This window comes from Sturnus vulgaris, chromosome 8 (genome assembly GCF_052056855.1).
Source record: "Sturnus vulgaris isolate bStuVul1 chromosome 8, bStuVul1.hap1, whole genome shotgun sequence".
Taxonomy (NCBI): Eukaryota; Metazoa; Chordata; class Aves; order Passeriformes; family Sturnidae; genus Sturnus; species Sturnus vulgaris.
The window spans coordinates 22,598,323-22,619,622 of record NC_142250.1 but is presented as its reverse complement, the minus strand read 5'-3'; the positions used below and the strand labels follow the sequence as shown (position 1 = coordinate 22,619,622).

Sequence of the window (21,300 nt, the reverse complement as noted above, 5' to 3'; positions counted from 1 at the left end):
AGCTTGTCTTGGTTGTTACAGTCACACTGATGTCCAAGTGCTTTGCCCACCTGCAATGCTTATAAAGAATAAGTTCTCAATGCATAGGATGTTTTGAGGCTCCTGACTGAAAGAAAAAATTTCTTTATATGCACAACAAGATGTTGAAGTTGCTGGCATAGCAGGCTTAGCTTCTAGATCTTACACAGAGACACTGATTCTTCAGTGTCCTGTTCTTTTAACTGACTCAAAGACAAAGCCCACTCAGAATGTATCATGTGATACTGATGTGAATGTGTCATGTGAGGCATGTGCTTCTGTGCCAAATCAGTGGGGCGTTTTTTGATAAAGAATAGCAAGTTTGTTAGATAGTGTAATTCATTGTAATTTAGTATACAAAGCAGTGTGAACAAATGGCACTGCTCCTCAATGGCCATATGCATATGGCATTCAAGGGATGTGAAATTTGTAGAGGAGGATGTACAGAAGTCTGTCATGAATGCATGTTGCTAAGTGGCTGTTCAGAAATGAGCCACAGACAAAATGCAGTAATGTGTTAAGAGGAATGCAAAGAAGCAGCTGTGGCCATTAGGACTTAAGAAGTGTGGAAGGTATGGAATTATGTGCCTAGGGGTACAAGTCAGCCTTTGGAGAAAGCTAGTTTCTGTAGAGAGGTTATTCTGTAATTTCAAACTCTGCTCAGGTAACAGGCAGGGTGTAGAACTGTATGGACAAGTAGTCTGCTGTGGCAAGAGGTTTCTTGTAATTTTTTACTTATCCTGCATCTCATTCCCTATCCTATCTTGGCCAATTGTAGAAACATACAGGCCTGAGAATGTTGTGTGTGAGCTGTGGAGTTTATATGAACATGTGTGCACTCTATGGTGATTCTGGTTAGATTTGTACTAGAAAGTTATTTTTGTTGAGCGAAAATTTATAGTAAAAGTGTTCTCCAAGCTTAGCCCACAGCCAGGTTCTATAACTCATTAAAATAGTAAGTACTTTAGAGTCATAAACTAAGCTAGATTTTCACATACTGTAATTAAGGTTTGTAATAGTTTTAGAATTAATTTTCATTAATGAATTATTACACTAATGTCACTGTGTCGTTTCCATAATGGCTTTTGTATGACTGGCAGAAACATTCCGCTGCTCAAAATACTTTATCAGAACCTTTTCTGGAATTAGAAGTCAAAGAAAAAATTCCTAGCACACTGGCCATAATTCTAATAAGGAAAAGAGTGGGACAAGGAGAGAGGGCTCTTCTCTTCTACCTTTGCATAGCCAATTGAGTTAGAGGGCATTGGGCTAGGACTGGGGACACTAGTTGTCCACATTAGTTCTTTGTTGTCACACTCCACGGTCACTGACTTTCTCTTTAGTATTGTTTCACACACTGTTCTGCCTGTAGAAGTGTTATAATATGTTCTTTAAATTTTTTTTTGGTGCTGTTATTGGGCTCCTGTCATCAGAACCTTGTTTTATTTTTGCTGTATGTATAAGCTGTGTAAATACACAGGGATGTGTCTCCCTTTGTGCTTTCATGTGGGGCTGTACTGAAGTATTTCTGTACCAATATAGGCAAAACTTTTCAGAAATGCATCTTATGTTGTGTATCTGTTGTATGCAATTTATATTATTTTCATTGGAATATTGGCACTCTAAATCAGGTAGACCATGAACTGTACTGAATTTACACACAAAGGGACATAAGTTAGTCAGGGTCTGATATCTCTGTTGAATCACTGAAAATGTCTTGTGTCTCCAAAGCTTTTTTTCCCTCTTAAGCTTTGCAGGTTAGTTTTCTCCTCTGTGTTTGTTTGCTGTACTTAAGAAACAATTTTGGAAAAGAAAACAGCTTTCTTCCGATGGGTTGTGTTATATTTAGATTGTTACTATCCTGAGACATTTTAAGTCTTGCTTAAACAAAATATGTTAATAACATGCAGATAGCTTCTGTAAGCCGAAATGGTAAACATGGCATTTATTTTTTAACCTCAGACTTTTGAAGTAGATTCTTTCTTGTAATGAAAAGTTTCTGGAAAGGCATTTCAACAGACACTTCATAATTTGAAGTTTGCTACTTTGATATTTTGGCATACAGTTCCTTATTACAGAAAAACATATTATTGCCAACTTAGTATTATTTAAGTTATAATCTCTTTGTTACACTTCAACGAAATACTATAGAAGTTCAGAGGTTTTAAAAAAAATATTATGTAGCTATAATTGTTCTTTTTGTAAGCTTTTTCTTATCTTTTATTGCTACCAATTTTTTTTTTTTTGAAGTTGACAGTACATCTTAATTTTTTTGTTTTGACTGCCTTACTGGTTTCCTTCTCAGCATAACAACAATGACCATGCAGCAATGTCGGTAAGTAGATGCAAGATGAAGAAAAAGCATGTGAACGGAAAAACTATGAACTGCCTGCAGGCTTATTGCTTCAATTTTTAATCATTTAATAAAAAGACCCTTTCTGTTTTGCTGATAACTTGCTGTGTACCTTGTGTGGATGCATGCAGGGATCAGGTTAATGACTAACATTGGGCTTTCATACACTGGGACAGACAGCAGGAGTCCTAAAAACCTTGCAGAAGGTTGATGGGGTGTGCCTTGCATCCCAAATGAGGTAATTTAGAGACTGAGACCTCTTGTAAGAGAGGTCAGGTGTCAAAATACAGCTATTGGACATGCATACAGAATTAGGATAGAGTGATATAGCTGAATAAAGAATCAGTGAAAGTTCCATCGTTCCTCTAACATTTGTCTGGGATCAAGGGAATGTGTATGCTGCTGTTCTTTATTTGCTTTTTAAATTTTTTTAAAAAGCTGATGAATTTCATTTCAGAGTTTTCCCATCCCCTGTTTATTTTCAGGTTGTAATTTTTTTTCACATGAGGAATTTATTTTGATTTGGCCTAAGCGTTGCCGTGATAATGAAAGTGATGAACTTAATATTACTAAATTATTAAAACCTGGATAATAGATCTAGCAGTGGGCTCCCAAGTTATTAGGAGCCTAGAGCACAAGCTACAAGTGGAGGTGTAGAGAGGTGGAATATTTAGTCTGTTAAAGAGAAGGCTGAGAAGAGATCCAGTGGCAGCCAACAACCTCTTGAAGAACAAATACAAAACTGATGGAGCCAAACTTCTTGGTTGGACTGACAAATTCAGAGCTGGCTGTGGTTCCAGGCAGAAGCTTGGGAGGTGGAGCTTTGGTATTAGGGGGAAAATGTGCTTGAAGAGAACAGTTCAGTGTTGATGGAGATTGCACAGAGGCTGCTGAATTCCCATCTTCAGTTACTTTGAAGAGTCTGCAGGAAAAAAGGTCAATGGACCTGTAGTAGTGTTGGCTACAGTGCTCCATGTAGAAGGTAGGACTAGGTGGCAATGGTGGTTCATTCCAATCAACACTTCCATAATTTCCAATGTTCAGCATCCAGGTGAACTGTCAAGCTAATAGGTGTCATGAGCTCTGTGTTTTGTGTAGAAATATTTCCTGTTGGTATTGTATAGGTCTCAGGCTGCTGGTTATTTCATGATTGAGGACTAGCAGAATTTCAGCAACATAGAAGACAGAAGCTGTGTGGCTTTTGGAAGGTTATAATTGGAAAGTCATGCAGTATTTAATAGTTCTGTTTTCTGAATTCACAAGAATTTAGTCTTTTACATTTACGTCCCATTTTAAGTTCATCTTGCAGTTCATAGTGCCATTAGATTCTTTAAATCAAAAAGCAAATTAAAATTTCAGTGTACTTCTTTTAGTGTCGTGAAATAAATTGGATAATCAAATTTCTTATTAAGGAACTACCTTTTTTAGTTTTATTTTGAAGAGTTAGGGAAAAAGTTACCTTTTATTTCCAGATCAGTTAACTTGAAATTATAGTGGGTCTGTATGTAAATGGTTTTAATCTAAATTTAGAATTAGCTGCAATTTTATTTTAGATATGTGCCTTGTCAATGCAAAGTTGGAAAAGAGTGGCCATTGAAAAGAGACTGTTGCAAATTAAATTAGGTATTTTTAATTGTTTCAGTAGCATTTGGGGCAGAGACTTGAAGTAAAATTGATCCTTAAAAATTCCATTCATGTTTTTAGTATATTTGTATTCTATCAGTAGTTCAAAAGCTGGAGTTTTTAACCTTGAGTGATAAAATTTGTATGTTTAATTTATTTGCATTTTCAGAAAGAATAACATGATGTTATTTCATATTGCTAAATAATTCTTCACCTTAGCATCTTAGATTAATGGAAAAGTTTTGTTATTTTCTTTTTATGCTGAGGATGGCAGTTTGTGTTATTTTATTGTTTCTGTGATTGGCAGCAAAAGCCTAATTTCACAGCTTGCACTGAGAGTGCAGGGGTGGTGGTTTTCTGCAGCTATATTCAAAAACTGTCAATCAAACAGCCTCCACAGGCTACTTAGAGAATGGGTTTTCTTACAGACTTCTCCAACTGCTGCTTCATGCTGTCCTTGATTGGCACAGCCTGGCAGGGAGGATGGATGAATCTGTCACTGGCTGGTTAATTGTGTTGCTGGTCTCAGCCTGACATCAGGTCTTTGACTCCTAAGTGGCTCAATACAAAACAAATTAGCAGATTGTAGTCATATTTCTCATTCTATATGCTTTGACTTTGTTGAATGCAGTCCATAAATCATATTGACTGACACCACAGTGAATGATGAAAGCTGCTTTTGAGACAGCTAGCATGGGTTTTAGAAAGCAGCACCGCGAAGGTGCCGTGGAAGGATGCATATGGCTGACCCTTTGGGAATTTCCTAGGAGCCAAATGTCTCTTTACTACAATTGTTCTTGGGAGAAAAGCTTTTGGGTCCTAATAAAAAAGGATTTAATATGTCAGCAGATTCTCTTTACAAGCTCCTTTGAAATATAAGAAGTTTGTCTAAGGGTTTTCTCTTTTTACAAACTTGTATTTCAGCAAAATGTGAAGGCTGGGTGAAAAAACAGTTGCCTTTAACACTGTTAGCAGGTGTTTTTGTGTATAGAATAGGGTCCTTGTTTCCTAAACTTTACACTGATTGAGTGGAAGAATAGGTTTTGTAGATAGGAGCAATTAGCATAGGCACAGCAGAGACAATAGTAGTGTCTCCAAATGGGAGGCAACTGGGGCGAATGTGAGAAGCCTGCTGAATTTCTGCATGCTGTTGAATATAGGTATTTAATTGCTAGATAACCATGGCCATCCCCACCCCCTTAAATAATAATAGTAATTTTAAAAGCAAAGATAACAAACATAAAGGCCGTTTTAAAATTAACTGACATTTGTTCAATCCTGAAAAATAAGTGGTTTTGCTATGTTCACAAATCCTTGTATTTCCTCTTCAAAATGCTTTATGAAAAATTGGCAAGGAATTGATGATGTGGTAGATGTTGGAAATTTGGAGATGGATTTTTAGCTATATCCTATTTTTCAAACACAAATAGTAATTTCATTCTTTTCTGGGTATCATACATCCAGTGTATTTTGAACTGGGAAGCACTGAATTTTGAAGAGGATAACAGTATAGTTCACATTTCTCTTAGTTAAAATTCAGTATTTTGATCGATATGTGTAGCTTTACTTTTTCTCTAAATTTGAGAATATTAAGTGATTTTTATTAAGTATCAACTGTGTATAGTTAACTTTGTAGTATTTGTGTCGTTTGAACAATAAGCCTGTAGTTCAAGTTACATAGTTGGAAATAGTTTATATGTTAGGATGTTTCCATTTTATGAAACTTTAAAATCAACATTAAATGTACATGTATTGATACTTACTTGAAGTCCAAGTGGCTTTAGCTGTGTCATTTCTGTATTGTAACCATTATCCTGTGCTCCAGTACTATTGATATTTGCCAGATTGTAACAATTAACTACACATACTTGTTAGAAATATAAAATTCTGTCATTTATTTAAGATAATGGAGGAGTATACATTGTTTCCATATGAAATAAACTGAACTTCAAAATTTTTCATGACAACCTATTAATCTGGTTGAACTTTTATTACATTATAGTGGCAGCATAAATAGGACATGGAGCTGATTTGATGGAGCAGTACATTAAACAGAGATGCACTAGTTGTTCCATTAAATCAAAATGACATTTCCATTAAGTATTTCAAACGCACTACACTGTAATTACATGAACTGTGGCCCATTTAGTCCCCTTCTCACCTCCCTTTTTCCTTCCTTTTTTGCCTATTCTTTTTTTCTTCTTTTTCCCTCATTCATATTGATATTGTTCTGCTTGGGGAATAGAGCTGCATGTCTCCCAATATAATTGCTCTCGGGTTTGGGAGACTTTTAAGCATGCTGTTCTTGCATTGTTTCTTACATTCTTTGTTGTCAGTTCATCTATTTTGCTCAAATATGTTATTTGCTTTTCTGAGATTTTCAATTAAGAAACTGACATGTCATTTTAGATAAAAAGCTCCTTACAGTTCAAGGTGTCCTAATGTTAAAAAAGAATTAGCAACAGCCATTTAATGTTTCAGTGTGAACATGAGGAGAGTTGAAGGCTTTCTGTTGTATGAACTATATTTTAATTACCTGTTAACAAATAATGGATTCTTAAAGCATTAAGTACCTGGGGCCAAATTTGCTTTCTGTTATGAAAATTTTCTGCACATGAAAATTCAATTATCTTAGCAAGTTGACTTATTAAGGACATGATCTGGCTCTTCAGATGCTGGAGCAGAACTTTGCAAACTTTTTGGGATAGCGAACTGTCCATTGTAGTTGTTCATTACTTATATGTGTTTCTGGGAGTCAACACTGAATTGATCAACCTGACTCTGTAGAAAGCAGCTGGAGAACCATGAGAAAAAGGTGACATCACTGTACTGATGGATAGAAGTAAAACAATAGTGGCGTGTGCTCCAGTAGCTCTGCTATGTTGTTATGATTTCTTTTGTGTAATTGTGTTGTTACCTTTGTTTCAATATCATTGTAACATATACATCAGTTGAAAAGAGTGGTTTCAGTACAATAAACTACAGAGATTCATATAGTTGCATTTGACACCCAAGTTCACCCTGTTTTAAAAGATGGCAGTGCTGTGAATAGGATGGTGCCATCTGGTTTGGTATCTGGTCTCAAGTGGTTTTTGTAACTTTTAGGTAGAATGAATTTTGTTATCTTTACATTTTTCTGTACTAAATTTTAAATAATTTATTTAGGTTAATGTCTGACTTTGTGTTTTGTTTTTTGATCTTGTGTTGGGAATATTGTCTCAATTACATGTAGACAATAGAGAGCAATATTGCCAGCTAGGCTGTGATTGAAAATCATTTCTATTTTGTACAGCAGAGGGTTACATTTCATTTTGCAAGTAGATGATCACTGACAGCACTGATTTATTAAGCACCTGAGATGGTGGATAGGCATGAATTTTTAAAATAATTTAGAAACGAACTTTGAGGTGAAATCTGCACAGTTAAACTACCAACAATTAGCACAAGCTCTTACAAGAAATGCCCCAAACAATTGCAATCATTTTGGTTTATATAAAGTTGATTTTTAACAAATTTGCTATTGTTAAAAATATGCAGCATGTTGATTTTCATTACATTCTTGCTTTCATTCTCTTTGGGTTAAAAATATTTAAATAAATCCACAAAGCTGTTCATATGCTTCAGCAACTTTAATTGTCATTGTTTTGGAAATGTCCTTGTTTTCATGAAGGCTGTTGGATTGCTGGAAGAAATTCAATAATTGTTTTAATATCTATTTAATCTAGTTCTCTGTTTGATCTAATAGAAACAAATCTAATAGGTTAAAGAAATAACAGAAAGTGTGATCTCTCTCCTTCTAATCTAAGTTTTGTATCATTAAGACTTACAATGTATATTAAAATCAAATCAGATGAGCAATTCTTTAGTGAGGTATCATTTATTTCTATTGTAAAACTTGTTGCTTTTTCTACTAGGGAAAAGTGGCCCAGACAGCTTGCATGTCAGCCTGCCAGCACCTTTCAATGTCTCTAATGCAGATGCTACTGGACAGTGAATTAAAACAAATAAGCATGGGAGCAATTCAGCAGTTTAATTTAGATGTGATACAGTGTGAATGTAAGTATATATTCCCATCTGTATTGGTCTTAACATTGAAAACAATTATTTAGTGTAAGCTATATATATATATGGTGATCCTTCTCCGTAATCTACTAGAACTTTGTCTTTTATTAAAAAAAACAGCATTACACTACATCTTCTTGTAAAAGTATTTGTGAGTGAGTATTTTGGCATTCCTGGGAAATTTTTTAAACAAAAGTTTTAACTAAAATACCTAAATTGAAACATACATTGTTGTTACTCCTAATGGGATCATAATCACTATATGCAGTAAAGATTTAGTTTAGTACAAAATTGCCCAGAACTACTACATAGATATTACATTTTAATGGTTAAGAAAAAGAGATCGAATGTCTATGAAATTTTAATGTTTCCTGTTGAGTTCATCTATTATGATACAAATTTAAAATGAGCTGTTACATAGGGTTTCTCCAGCCCTAGAACTGCTACTGCCTTCCTGTGCAGAATCATAGTACTCACTTAGTAAACATCAGATGTTGTTTTATTGTCACTGTTCAAAATATGGTATCAGAATTGTTTTATAAAGTGGTTCAATACAGCACTGAAGGCAGGATTAATTACCTCATGTTTTGCATGGAGCTGATGCTTCAAGGTGAGCTGCTAATCTGTAAAAAGAAAGTTCCATGAATAGGTGTTAGGAATGGTTTTATAGTTGATGCCTGAGATACAGTGGAAAGGCTCAGTAGAGATTTTTTTCAATGTGTATTTTCAGATTCTTCTGCTCTGTGTTTGTTTTGCTTTTTTTGTTTTTTTTTTCAAAGTATCTTTCCTGTTATGTGTTTGAAGCCTAGGTCTTAATGATTTTGGTGACAGCTGTAAAATGGGGCAGTTGTACAAGTCATATCCCGAGGCTTTTAGTTTGGATACATGAAAAAAATTTATGATTACTGCATTAGAAGCCATCTATGGGAAACTGAAAATTTAATTTCAAGCAATTTGGTTAGCCTCACAGAAGGCTCTTGTGGGAGTTGAGAGACAGACTTAGGGGGCATTTTTGACATTTTAACCATATACTTGTCTTTCCTTCTCCTGCCTTATTTGTTACATTCCAGCTGAGCTCAGTAACAGGTAGAGCAGACGTCTTTCTGACAGTCCCTCACTGTCCAGCCTTAAGGCCTTTCAGGGCATGGAACAAACTGACAGGACTATCAGGGTCAAATTGATAGAATATTTGTGATTGTGACATTAAAATTCTGTGATTGTACAAGTTGACCAAACAGGTCATGGTTTGACTTTTCTTACTTTTAGTATGTTTGATGTTGCAGATTTAATAGGGTGCTTTTCAGGTAGGTACATAGGAGTGTGTTTGTGCATTTGTGTAGTTTCCTAGATGTAAAAATGATACCAGTTGTTAAAAGAGAAATTGTACAGTATTCATAATATTGACATCATCCATCTTAACAGGCTGAATTAATGCAAGCACTAAACCATCATGTGCCTTCTGAACAAATAGTGTAACAGTGAAGAAAACTTGTCCAATACAGTATTATTCTAATATTTAAAATTTCAGCTGTGAACAACACAGTACCTCACTACTTTCTGTCGATTACCAGTGCCCTGTTTCACCCTGCGATTTCTCTCAGTACAGGGGATAAAATCCATGACTTACAGGTGACTTTCACAATATGAACTGTATGTTCACAGCAAAGAAGGGAGAAGTTCCAATGTTTCCAGCTGTCATCTGGTCTTTGGGTTGTTTTCAGAGCTTTTTTTTCTCAGGCAAAGGCTGATATGTGCCCTGATTAGTGTAATCCTATTTTCTGTTACCATTCTGTCTACCATCTTTGGTTGATGCACAGCAGAAACTTTAAACAGTGAAGAAATCTTAGTAGAGTTTTATTTGATCTAAAATGATAACATTTCATTATTTTAAAAGGTTTTTCATATGTAGCAGTTATTCTGAGTATATAGCATGGGCAGGACATACCAAAACTTTGGCCAAAATAAGGTTTCTGAAAAACTGAAAAATGCATCCTTGCACCACTGTCTAATTTCTAGCATGGGCTGTACAACTGCTAATAGAATGAACTTTCTTTCTTCCTTTGTGAAAAACTTTTAAAGCATATTAGAAAAAAAATTGGTTTTGCACAGAAACCCTTTGAGTAGTTGAAATACAATTATGGAAGCTTGTCAGAATAGTGTGTTGCAACAAACCACATTTTACATCTGTGGAATAAAGGAGTGACACAAGATTTTGCTCAGATTGCTTTGCTGGTGTGGTTTCATTCATAAGGTCCATCACAGGCACATTCCAGGCCTCACTGTGATGCCTGTGATTTATGTTCTTGCTCATCACCCTCCCCCAGCTTTATTCTTTGATGCTTTGGGATTAATGGATACGACAGTGACATTTCAATTAGTGCTTAGAGTGTGCGAATAATTCACAACTGTTGGGAATTTTCTACTGTATTGTATTAATGGGTTTGACATTTTACTTAATGGAGTATACTCAGATGAATTTTGAACTAAGACTTTAGATGGCATGTAGAAAGTTATTAATATCTGAAGGTAAACTTTTAAAAATTCTTGTTAATATTGTAGAATTTTTTTCTGATCTTTAACATTATAATTTTATTCTTTCTGATATGAACTGGGGAGATCTAAATAAAATCAGAAAAATTGTGATAACTTATTAGTTCTTTTCGTTTCTGTTAAAAAGCAATCAACAGTCCAAACAACAACCCAGCAATCTGTCAAAGTCAGTAAGTGCTCTTCTTAGTGGCAAAGGATAGGTAGAATGATAAGTGGACTTCCAAGAAAGGAAGGTGGAAGGGGAGGAGGTTAGCTGGTGGTGAGCTGGGAGTGTTGTTATCCTGCACTAAAATTTCATACAATGGACTACCTATAATAGTTAACTTCAAAAAGCAGAGCAGAAAATCTGGAAATATCTGATATTTTTGCTCAAGAATAATGATAGCATCAGGTGGTCTTATCTCATGATTTGTGAGGGGAAAAAAAGTCATCGTCATCTTGCTCTTCTTCTAGCAGGTTTTTTTTTTTTCTGTCCAAACATTACAAAATACTTCAGTTTTATTTCAGTTTGTCCTGTTCTAATCAAAGTATTTCTCTACTTCCTCTGAAAATTTTATAACCTAGAGCAATGTTTTACCCCTGTATTTTGTACCATTCTTTCTCCGTGGTTATTTTCACTAGGATGCTTGAGATTCCTGAAGCACTGTTCAGAAAATAGAATGTACTAAGTCTCATTGAATAAAATCCAAAGAGTAGTCTTTTGCTTCAGTATTACATTTGGGTTCCCCAAGGAAGGAGATGAGTTGGGAAGGGGGTGTTTGCTATTTCTTGAAGATGAAATTCAAATGTGGATTACTGTGTCTCACTTTATAGGAAGAAAGGTGTACATAATAAAAATGAGCTTTTCAGAGACACCATCCAGATATACTTAGCTTACATCAGCTTCTTATTAAGGTATTAGAACTTGTCTGAAGTCATAATTGTTGGAAGAGCTAAATGGTTTTTTTAATGTGTTTTAACATAGATGAGTTGTGAGGTAGGATTAGTTAACAGAATGAAATATGGGTGAGTGGGCATCCTTCTTCACCCGGATGTGAAAGGGTGAAAAGGTTTTGGGTCTTGCCTATAAACAAGCAAGGGTTGGTGGAGAGTTAGTGCAAAGCTGGGTGCTGTGTATTTTGCTGATCAGCCCTGTGTGTGTGGCTTCCTGACAGTCCCTCCTTTCACCTGCTGCATGGAGAGCAGCAGTGTCCAAGAGCAAGTGACATCCTCACCACAGTGTTCTCTGCTGAGCACACACAGCAGTAGTGTCCAGTGGGCATGCCAGAAGCTGAGGAACCCAGATCCTGTTTTTCCTTGAAAAGGCACCATGTTCTTGTGTGGAGGCCCTGGCTTTACCTGCCTCCTCTCCCATCTGGGCACTCAGGTTAACTTCACTCGCTGAGGCCATCCTTCATCTGCTGCTCACATATGGCAGCACGGGCGGGACAGGAAGCAGCCAGACCTCGCTGGCACTGGGGGCTGCTGCCTGGCCAGCTGGCAGCTCCCTCAGCAAGGCTCCCTCCAGGCGTGTTTGAACAGCTGGAGCATCCAACAGGGCTGCAAAGTGGCTGAGGCAGCTGAGATAGTCACCTGATTCTCTGCTCTTCCTTTAAAAATACTTCTATAGCTTTGCTGTCCTGCCTGTGAATCAATGCTATGAGGCTGGAGTTAAACTGTCCTAATATAGCTTTTGATTCAAAGTCTGGACTCTGGATTTTAATTTCTAACAGTGAGAAGCAAAAATATTTGTCAACAATTAGATATTGAATTCCCAAACCAACAGAGGGGCACCAAATATGGGATTTTGAGACAATAAAATTTAGAGACCTGTTAATAAATCTAGAATTGTGTAGAAATTCAGTGCAATTTACAATTAAAGATGTCTTAAATTCCATTTAGTAGATAAGTAGCCTTTATCTTAAGATCTCCATTAATACTTATATATGTAAATGTCAATTCTCATATATCCTATATACAAAATGTAATTATAAGATCAAAACAAAATATTCAAAAGAAAATGGACTGAAGTAATCTTTACAATATTTATATTCACCAGTATAATTTATGTGTTACCTCCCAGCCTGTTTTTGTATTACTACATACATATTTGTTTCATTCAATCCTATCTTCTTTATATTGCTAAACTGCCTGTTACAGGAAGTATGTTGATATTGTATTGAGGACCCACATGTTTCTTGTTCTATATACACAGTATCAGCAAAGCAGAGGAAGAGAAGAGGTTAACAAAAACCTTGTGAATACCAGATTCATATAATGTATATTTTCAGCTGATTTTTCCCAAACATTTGAGTTTTTGATTCAAACCGCCAAACAGCCAGTGAGTGACAGTTTAATAGCGATCTTTGCATTTCATTCTCCTATATTATAAAATTCCAGAATGCTTTTATGCACATTAAGCCAAACAAACCAACCAGCCCCCTACCCCTGCAAATCCTCTTTAAGCCTAGAATGATTGTAGGGGGTGAATATTTTAAAAGATGTATATATGACAGTGTTTCATTACTATCTAGAAAAGGGCCCTTAGGACAAAGACACTAAGAATGTTAATCCTGTTCTTATATCTTCCTAATATGCTGTGCAGTAGAAAATATTTAATTAGCTTTGTAAAATTGTTAGCAAAACTTAAAAGCCCTACGCTGAGGGCGGAGGGGGAACTGTCGGACTGTTACCATAAGTAGATTATCTTTTTGCCCTCTGAACTCGTAAAATTATAATAATGGAATAAATTCTATTGTAGTCACCTGTCACAGTGTCCAAATGTGAGAGTAAATGTTTGTGCTATAATGAGTGTCCCTAATGTTGTAAATGCATTCATAATATAAAACTGTAGCTTAAGAGAATAAAGCTTATACAACAATTAAGTTTGGTACGTTGTGTACTTCTTGTTCTATGGCTGCAATGGAAGTAGGCATTATGTAGAGAAACAAAGTTATTCTGCATTATTTAATAGGATAAATTCCAAACTCTCTTAGCCTGATGAGCACACAAAAGATGCAAATATTTGCCCTGTGGCATGTAAGAGTATTCTGCTGTAGGAAGATATCTCCCGAAGTATAAAGTGCCAAAAGCTAGCTGAAAAGACTTTCTGAAGGCCACACTTTCCAGTTATATTTACTTTTCAGTTCTGCAACCCTTTTTTTACCATTGATCTTCTTTCTCCCAGTGCTAGCTACAGTTGTGGAGTGGGTGGAAGAGCTGAGATTCTGGTGGGGAAGCTGGTCACCGTGTGCTGTATAGGAACAGAAAATCAGGATCAGATCAGATGATAAACTCTGGGTTTGGCTGACCTCAGAGCCCAGCTCTGCTGTCCTTAAGAAAGGGTATTGCTAGTGACCATGGAATCCCTGCAGCCATGTAGACACACAGGCCTTTAGCCCAGGTGGTTCAGAAGGGTGCCTAAGGCTCCTAGGTTTGGGCATCTTTGCAATTCTGCAGGTTGGTGATTGTACAGGTTGTTTTATCTTTGCTGGTTTAAGGAGTTTATTATGAGAAAACTCTCCCTATAAAATACTGAGTATAAAGTATGTTTTTTCTACTGTTTTTTAGCTTTTTTTTTTTGTTTTTTTAAAGGCTTGTTTGTGGTCATTTAAAATTCCCTGAAAACACCTCTAGCAAGTTGGTGTTACTTGTAAAATGGGAAGACCGGACAGTTTAGCATTCACTTGAATACAGTAATCAGTGAGCATTTGCCAATGTTACCAGTACTTGTCTGTGACATTACTGTGGTCTCCCTAACGCATTTGATTGCTACTTTTTATTTCTTTAGTTGATAAACAATGAAGTTGCATTGTAGTTGAATTAATTCTCTTATTACATGACTCTCATAAAATAACTTTTGCACTAGCGTAATACAAATAATAAATTCTGCTTATACTGGTAAAGCTGCTACTCTAATACTATATCCATCTATTACTAAGCTATTTTAAGTATTCTGAGATAGTCCTAGTAGCCTTTATCTAAAATTTTGTTCCATATAGTCATTTTTAGACTTGTGAAATAGTCAGTCTGAATTCACTAGTCTGCTTTAAGTTGAAACCATACTTTCAGAAGTTAATGTTTGAGGCCATTATTTTACCATCGTGCTAGCTCAGTGGTTTTCTGTATTTTTACCTCCACATAATCCACATTTTCTGACTAGCCATTTAAAAAAATGTATTAAGGATTTCATATTACTTCTAAATGTTAGTATTAAGGACAGTAGAGTTTAGCATTGGGTCTGGAAATTGGATACATGTGTTTTGTTTCTTCTACCGTTGACCAGACTTGGAAAAAAAAAAATTTACCTTTCACTGCTTCAGATGATGCTTCTCTAAAGCTGTTGCAGTAGTATCTACTTTGTTTTGTTGAGAACTCTACCCGAAGGGTGTAAGAAAAATACTCTTAAGTTATTTTGAACTAAGATACCTATCTGAGTGAGGATGTGAGGCAGTAAGTAGTTGTTTGTCTTTGTTATTAACTTGTGACTGGGATAATAACAACAAAAAGTGTATTTATTTTTAAGGTTAACAACAGTTGATCTTTTCCTTATTTAAATAAATAGCTGACTTTCTTTCACTAACCATGTTGCCATTTTTTGTATTATGAATATATTTTTGCCTGCCAATTTTGACAGCCAGTTTTGGGTTCCAAATGAGCAGAAGTTCATTACTAATAAGCAGGCTAAAAGGCATGAGCAGGCATTTCACCTCTGCTCTGGCTGTGGCACATAGGGCTTTCTACCCATTGTCTACACATGAAACTAAGTCCCACCTTATTGTTTGTCCTTTAATACTGTTTGGCTGGAGGTGGAAGTTTTATAGCATGGATGCTGTAACAAAGGCAGATGTTTGAAAATACATTGACAGCCATGGAATTGGTATTATTTTGAAATTCTTCAGTAATCATGCACCTCAGGCTAAAAAATATCTTGGTTTCTGTGGTCGTAACATTACTACTGGGTTAGAACTTTAAGCAAAATTTCTAATAACACTTCTAAAAGTATTATTCTTTAGGATTATTGGAAAAACTGTCAAAAGGTTGTTTGTTGGTTTGTGTGGTTTTAATCTCTGTGAGTTATTAAACTAGTCCTATGAAACTCTGCTACCTAGCATTTATATTGCATAGAACTTGATTTTTCTGTTAGATTTTAAAAAAAAATCTACATCCGTAATATTTTAACCTTTTTTTTGCAGTGTTTGCTAGTTCTGAGCCTGTGCCAGGATTCCAGGGAGACACCCTGCAGTTAGCTTTCATCGACCTCAGACAAGTAAGACACTAGTTGGTGTTTTTTATCCTACTAATTTCCCCTTCTGACCAGTGCTGAAGTTATTAAATTCAAGAACCTTTCATGTTTTTGCATTCCCATGTAATTAGTTGTGAAAAGTAGTTATTTGATGTGTTGTTAGTGGCACTATTCCCTGTAATTTAGCATAAAACTGTTTCTCCAGTGTGTGGTTAGGGGGCACTGTGCTACTGGTAGTACCGTTACAGGAATATTGGATTGAATTTTGGTCCTGACAATTTTATGAAATCCTGTGGTGCCTTTTTGCAAGAGTGTATGTGTTATCCTGGTGTGTGCTGGTCTAATTCCACTCTGAGCATTTGCTCCTGTCTACAAAACTACTCTCTGGGTAGCAGAATCAGGCATCGAATTATGTTACATTTCCTTTCCTGAATTTGTTACATAGAATTCTTTTAAACTGTTGGAAAGTAGCTTTATTCCAATTCGATGATCTTTATTCTACATAAAATTTAATTTAATTTAATTTTAAATGCTGTAATATTGGAAGCACTTTTCCACAGATTTTGCCAAAAGGAAGGTTTTCTCAGACTAAAATTACTAAATCTTTGTAAATTTGGACATTATAAGCACCATAACAAATGATCTTCAAAATGTTTTCATGCTTGAAGTTAGCTTTTACAAAGGATTTATTATTTCACAAAATTGTGAGTGTAAGCATCATTTAAGTAGTGAAATGAATCATTAACTGCATATGGAGGATCTTCAACCTTCTGCAGATGTTGGTGGAATTTTTCAGTGCCATTATGAACCTATCAAAGTCATTAAAAAATAAGATAAAGTAGAAAGAATTCTATGCAAAATTATCTATATAATAAGAATATTTTTGCTTCTAATAATTTAATAGGTTTTTCACAGCAAGATTATTAAGGGGCATTTCAGAAGGGAAGGTTCTTGAGGCACAAGTGATCAGAATTCGCCTGGTAGTTAAAAAGGACTTCATTAAACTGTCTTTTTAAATTAAAACATTAAAAGATAGGGTTCTCTGTTATGTTCTCACTGTAATATAATAATGAACAATATCTCCAGTGGGATAAATGTGTACTATGTGAGAAGGATACAGGATTATGGCTTCAAGACTTACTCATGCCACAAATCTTGCCTTGACTAGCAGCCTTCCTCTTTTGGATTATTTTTAAACTCTCTTTTTCTTGTCAGTGTTAAAAGAGACTAAACATCTTCCAGTTTGTACTTAGATCACTTCAGCTGAAGGGAAAGGATGTTGAGATTTTGGCACCATTTCTTCCATCCACTTAAGTGGAATCCTTGCAGGGCCTATGTTTGTTTCAAGGGAAAACGTGATTTCCAGCTATGCAAGAGGGCAGGGTGTGTACATACTTTCTACAGGAAATAAAGATTTTAAGCAGTAACTGGAGAGTATGTCACTTAAAAAGGTATTATGTTGTTTATGATAGCTCTTAGTTTATGTCAGCAACTTATATTTAGAATGCTCTCAAGCACTTTATAGAAGATGCTCTGTTATGTGAATTTAATTGACTTAATATACTTTATAATCTGGAAAAATTTGGGCAACTCTATTGAGTTGTAACTGGAACTTGCAGATGTAGAACAGTTCTAGCATATTTGGTTTGGTTTATTTTTTTTCTATATTTTTGTGTGCATCGCTAAAAGGTATTGCAGGCACACATCAAAAACTTCTACCATTTAGTGAGGATTTTCAGTGCTTTCCCTCTTCTCCTTATTTGTGATCCATTTCTGTCTCAATAGGGTAGATGACAGTTCTTTTCAAGAATACTTAGAAAGGCAACAGAGCCTTTTTCAGAAGGTTCTTATAAAAGGTCATGCTTCTGTTTTTTAGTTTGAATTTGATACTTCTTCATGAATTGCAGGATATGAAAGATAAGGAAGTAGGTCCAGTGGTCAGGTTTTACCTGCCCACCCGGACTGTGCCCTGAGGTCAAACTCCTGATCTTGGCTGTTTGGTACAGAGGAGCTGATGACAGGTAGGGGCTGATACAAGGGGGAAAGCTTGAACCGTATCAAAGCTAAAAGGCAGGAGATTTGGGACTCAGTGAGAGACTGTAGCTAAAAGATGGATCAGCAGGATTGCCCTCTTCTTAAAAAGCAGCTGACCTGCAAGGAAAAAGACTTTATCGTCCTGCCAATCACGTGGTTGCTAATGGAAGCCAGTTATCTCAACAACAGCTACTCACTCTGTGCTGTACTAGTGCAGTGTGTGAGATTAATGGGGATTGGGCAGTAGGATATTATAGCACGTTCTACTAACGAAGTAAAGTCACTTACAGGGAGCCACCTTGGAAGACTGAGAGAGGAGCTACACCTGAATGATTACCACATAGGGAGGAGCAGCTTTGGAAAGAATTGCCATAGGTATTTTCAACCTAACAGTTCTTGATCCTCTGTCTTTCTCTGAAGACAGTGTGTAGGCAGCATGCTGTCCCCAGCAAGCCCACTTTCCTTCTTCCTTCCACAGGCGTAGAAGAGCAAACAGAAACAGCTGGCATGAGAAAGAGTTGTGTCTAAGAAGACAACAGTAGTTAGTAGCAGGAAGCTCTAAGAGGACAGAAATCACAAAGGAGCAATTGTCCCGTTTGAGATACCTCTGTCTCTTTATGCTGTACTTAGGCCCTTTCTGTCATACTTAACAGGCTCTTTAAAGATCTTTGCAATATGTAGAAACCCTAGTCAATAAAAATTTTGGTGCTATTTCCGTAGCCACAGTATCTCAGTGTCTTACACAGGTGACTTGGTGGGGTTAGCCGATCACGCTTGATCATCTAGAAAGAAACTTGCAGCTCCATCTAGTTTAGCAGGTAGAAAATTGGGGCAGATTCATGGTTCTGTGCAGCTGCAGTAATTGTGTCATGCCTTATGCCACTTGTCTTAGCGTGTGACCTGAGGTCACACCTACGTGCACCCTTTGACCCCACTTAAAGCCATTGAGGGGCCATCTCAGCAAGGCAATTATCAAAGTGGCATGTGCTGCTTTACAGAGACTGGTCTCTGACATCTTGTGAAGATGACCCAGCTCTCCTGCAACTTGCATTGCTCTCTGACAGTCATTTCTTGCTACTGTCTGTACAGGGAACTTGGGTAATTAGTGCAGTGGCCCAAAGTGAGGGGGAATAAACTTCGGGGATTTTGCTACCAATTCAGATCTTAGGTCAATTGGAATTAACCTTCTAAAGTAAACAAGTCTTAGTTTGTCCTGCTTGAATCGTCTCTGAGGAGGAAGCACGGCCTCTGACGTGAATTAGTTTTTTCCTGGTTATGATCTGTTCTTTAATGCCTAAAGACTAGGGTTACAGTTCTGGAATGTGAAGCAGTTTCTTGTATGTTCTGTACACTTAAGTACTGTGAGGCTAAAACATTAATATTATAATTTATGTTATTCTTTGGAGAAGCAGTGTAGTATGTAGTGGACAAGAACAATAACCTTGTGGTAGGCTGAGAGTTCAGCAGTTGCTATCTTAGGCCAAATGTCCTGATTCATAACCAAGTGGGTGCTTACAAATACCTCTTCTTGAAGTCAAATAATTTCCTGCAGAGATATAACTAAGCTGCCAAAATAGCTTGACTTTGTTTCACTTTTGACTTGACAAGTTGTTCCTGATGTTTCTCTCCACCATCAGCACTACTTTGGGGCTTCTTCCTCTACTGTCTCATCTCAAACAAGTACTCAGCTAGCTTGATGGTTTGTGGAATTTCCTTGTTTTGCCGGGTTAAGGAGAACTGTGTCTTATCTGTGTTCCTTTGGCACTTAAGTACATGTTGTTAACACCCTCCAGCTGCTGTCAGTGTTGGTTCTGCAATGGGCAGCAGTCTCAAGTGAAAATAATCATATGCTGTTGGTAACTCCAGAGTTAAGCAACCACAGTAGCAGTATCTCGACCCACGTGGCAGTTTACAGTCTGATAGTGGTGTCCTTCACATGGGAGGCCAAGGGCTGTGATCAACAATGTCCATAAGCTCTGGTTAAGCATGGGGGAAAATTTTAGATTTTCAGTAGTTTCTGTTTGTGTTTTCTCAATGTTAGAGATAAATTGGACACAAAGTCATGACACAATCAATATGATTAATATAGAGAGTAATTTATCATAGAAACATTAGAAGATACATTTTTGTCAGGCTTTTGTTTATGATGTGTGTAAATAAGCATGTGTCACGTCTGTGAACTGAAGTTATTGGTAGTACACATGTATTCCAACTGCAAACTGATACCTGAAATTCAGAAGTATAATACATTTTCTTCTAATTCCGAATCATTGATAGTTTATTGGGTTGCTTGTCCATTTATATTGTAATGTGTTTTCTGGTGAGACATACCACTAACCTTGTGAACTGTTAGTGTTCCATGTGACAAATGTAATGTAAATTTATTTGAAAGAGAAAATTGTTATTACTACTTAATATAGCCCTCCTCTTTCTTCCCATTCATTACTGAGAAATAGCATTGTCCTTCTGATAAACTCAGAAGTAACTCCTTGTAGGTAGGAACTGTGTAACAGACCACTGGGCTTCAATCCCAGGCACAGGATTTTCTGCCACTAAAGGCAGTTCAGTCTTCCCCACTGTTATGTTTGCAGTGTTTAATTTGGATTAATTTCCTGTTGCAGTAACTGCATTTCAGCTCTGGCTTGTCTCCGATTCCCAAATGTGCAGCCTGTCAAAGCTCTTCCATCTGTGTTCCCTGTGGAGAATGCTCTTGAGCCCTTCAGTAGACCTCAGAGAATAAGTTGCAGCCTGTTGGCAAACTCCTGTTCACTATAACTCTTGAAGGCTGAGGGTTCTAAAGGTGTGGCTTCCTTTACAGGCTGCCAGCCCACAGAGTGCCTAGGCTTTGAAATTAGTGGGGTACACCCACCCCGACCTCTGTTCTGAGAAAGAGTCTTGAACTGAAAAAACATCAGGAGTTTTCAAGAGGGAGAAATCCCCAACAGTATGTTTAGGAGCAAGTCCTAAAAACTTCAGAGTCTGAAGATAAAAGTAAGACTTTTTTTTCATAAGGCAACAGTTTGAATTTCTAATTAGAAAGTAGTATAGAACATTTCATCTTTTACTTCCTGAGGGAAATGGTTGCTGAGACTTTCATCTTCACAGAGGCTCTTTCACAATGCTTACTGATCCCTTTCCTCCTGTTATGCACTCCCCAGCTTCTCTGATCAAGCAGAGGAGCATGTTACATCTGTAACATGAAGCCCAGCCTCAGGGTGCTATGTAATGGGATTTGTGCTTCTCTAGTTTTCAGTGCAATGCTGCTTATTTAGCTAAAGAAAGGAGCTCAGGTTTCAGACAGAAACAAACAGGAGTTGCATCTCCCTGGATTTCAGAGCATGGATCCTGACTTTGCGGGAGGAGGAAAGCAATTCTTCGTGGACTTTCCCTTCTCCATAAATTGACTTGGCACTAAGGCAGGAAGGTTTGAGACACA

General features: G+C 36.7%; 1 protein-coding gene across 4 annotated transcripts in view; it reads left to right on the top strand.

Moving 5' to 3' along the window:
* Positions 1–21,300, top strand: part of EXOC6 (exocyst complex component 6) — an 88,377-nt gene that overhangs the window by 48,483 nt on the left and 18,594 nt on the right. For 2 of the 4 annotated variants that reach the window (XM_088169138.1, XM_088169135.1), the window contains exons 19-21: positions 2,324–2,353; positions 7,909–8,050; positions 15,781–15,854. In XM_088169138.1, the coding sequence (XP_088025264.1) occupies positions 2,324–2,353; positions 7,909–8,050; positions 15,781–15,854 (246 nt within the window). The remainder of the gene's footprint in view (positions 1–2,323; positions 2,354–7,908; positions 8,051–15,780; positions 15,855–21,300) is intronic. The other 2 variants (XM_014875313.2, XM_088169137.1) reach the window with 1 other exon arrangement.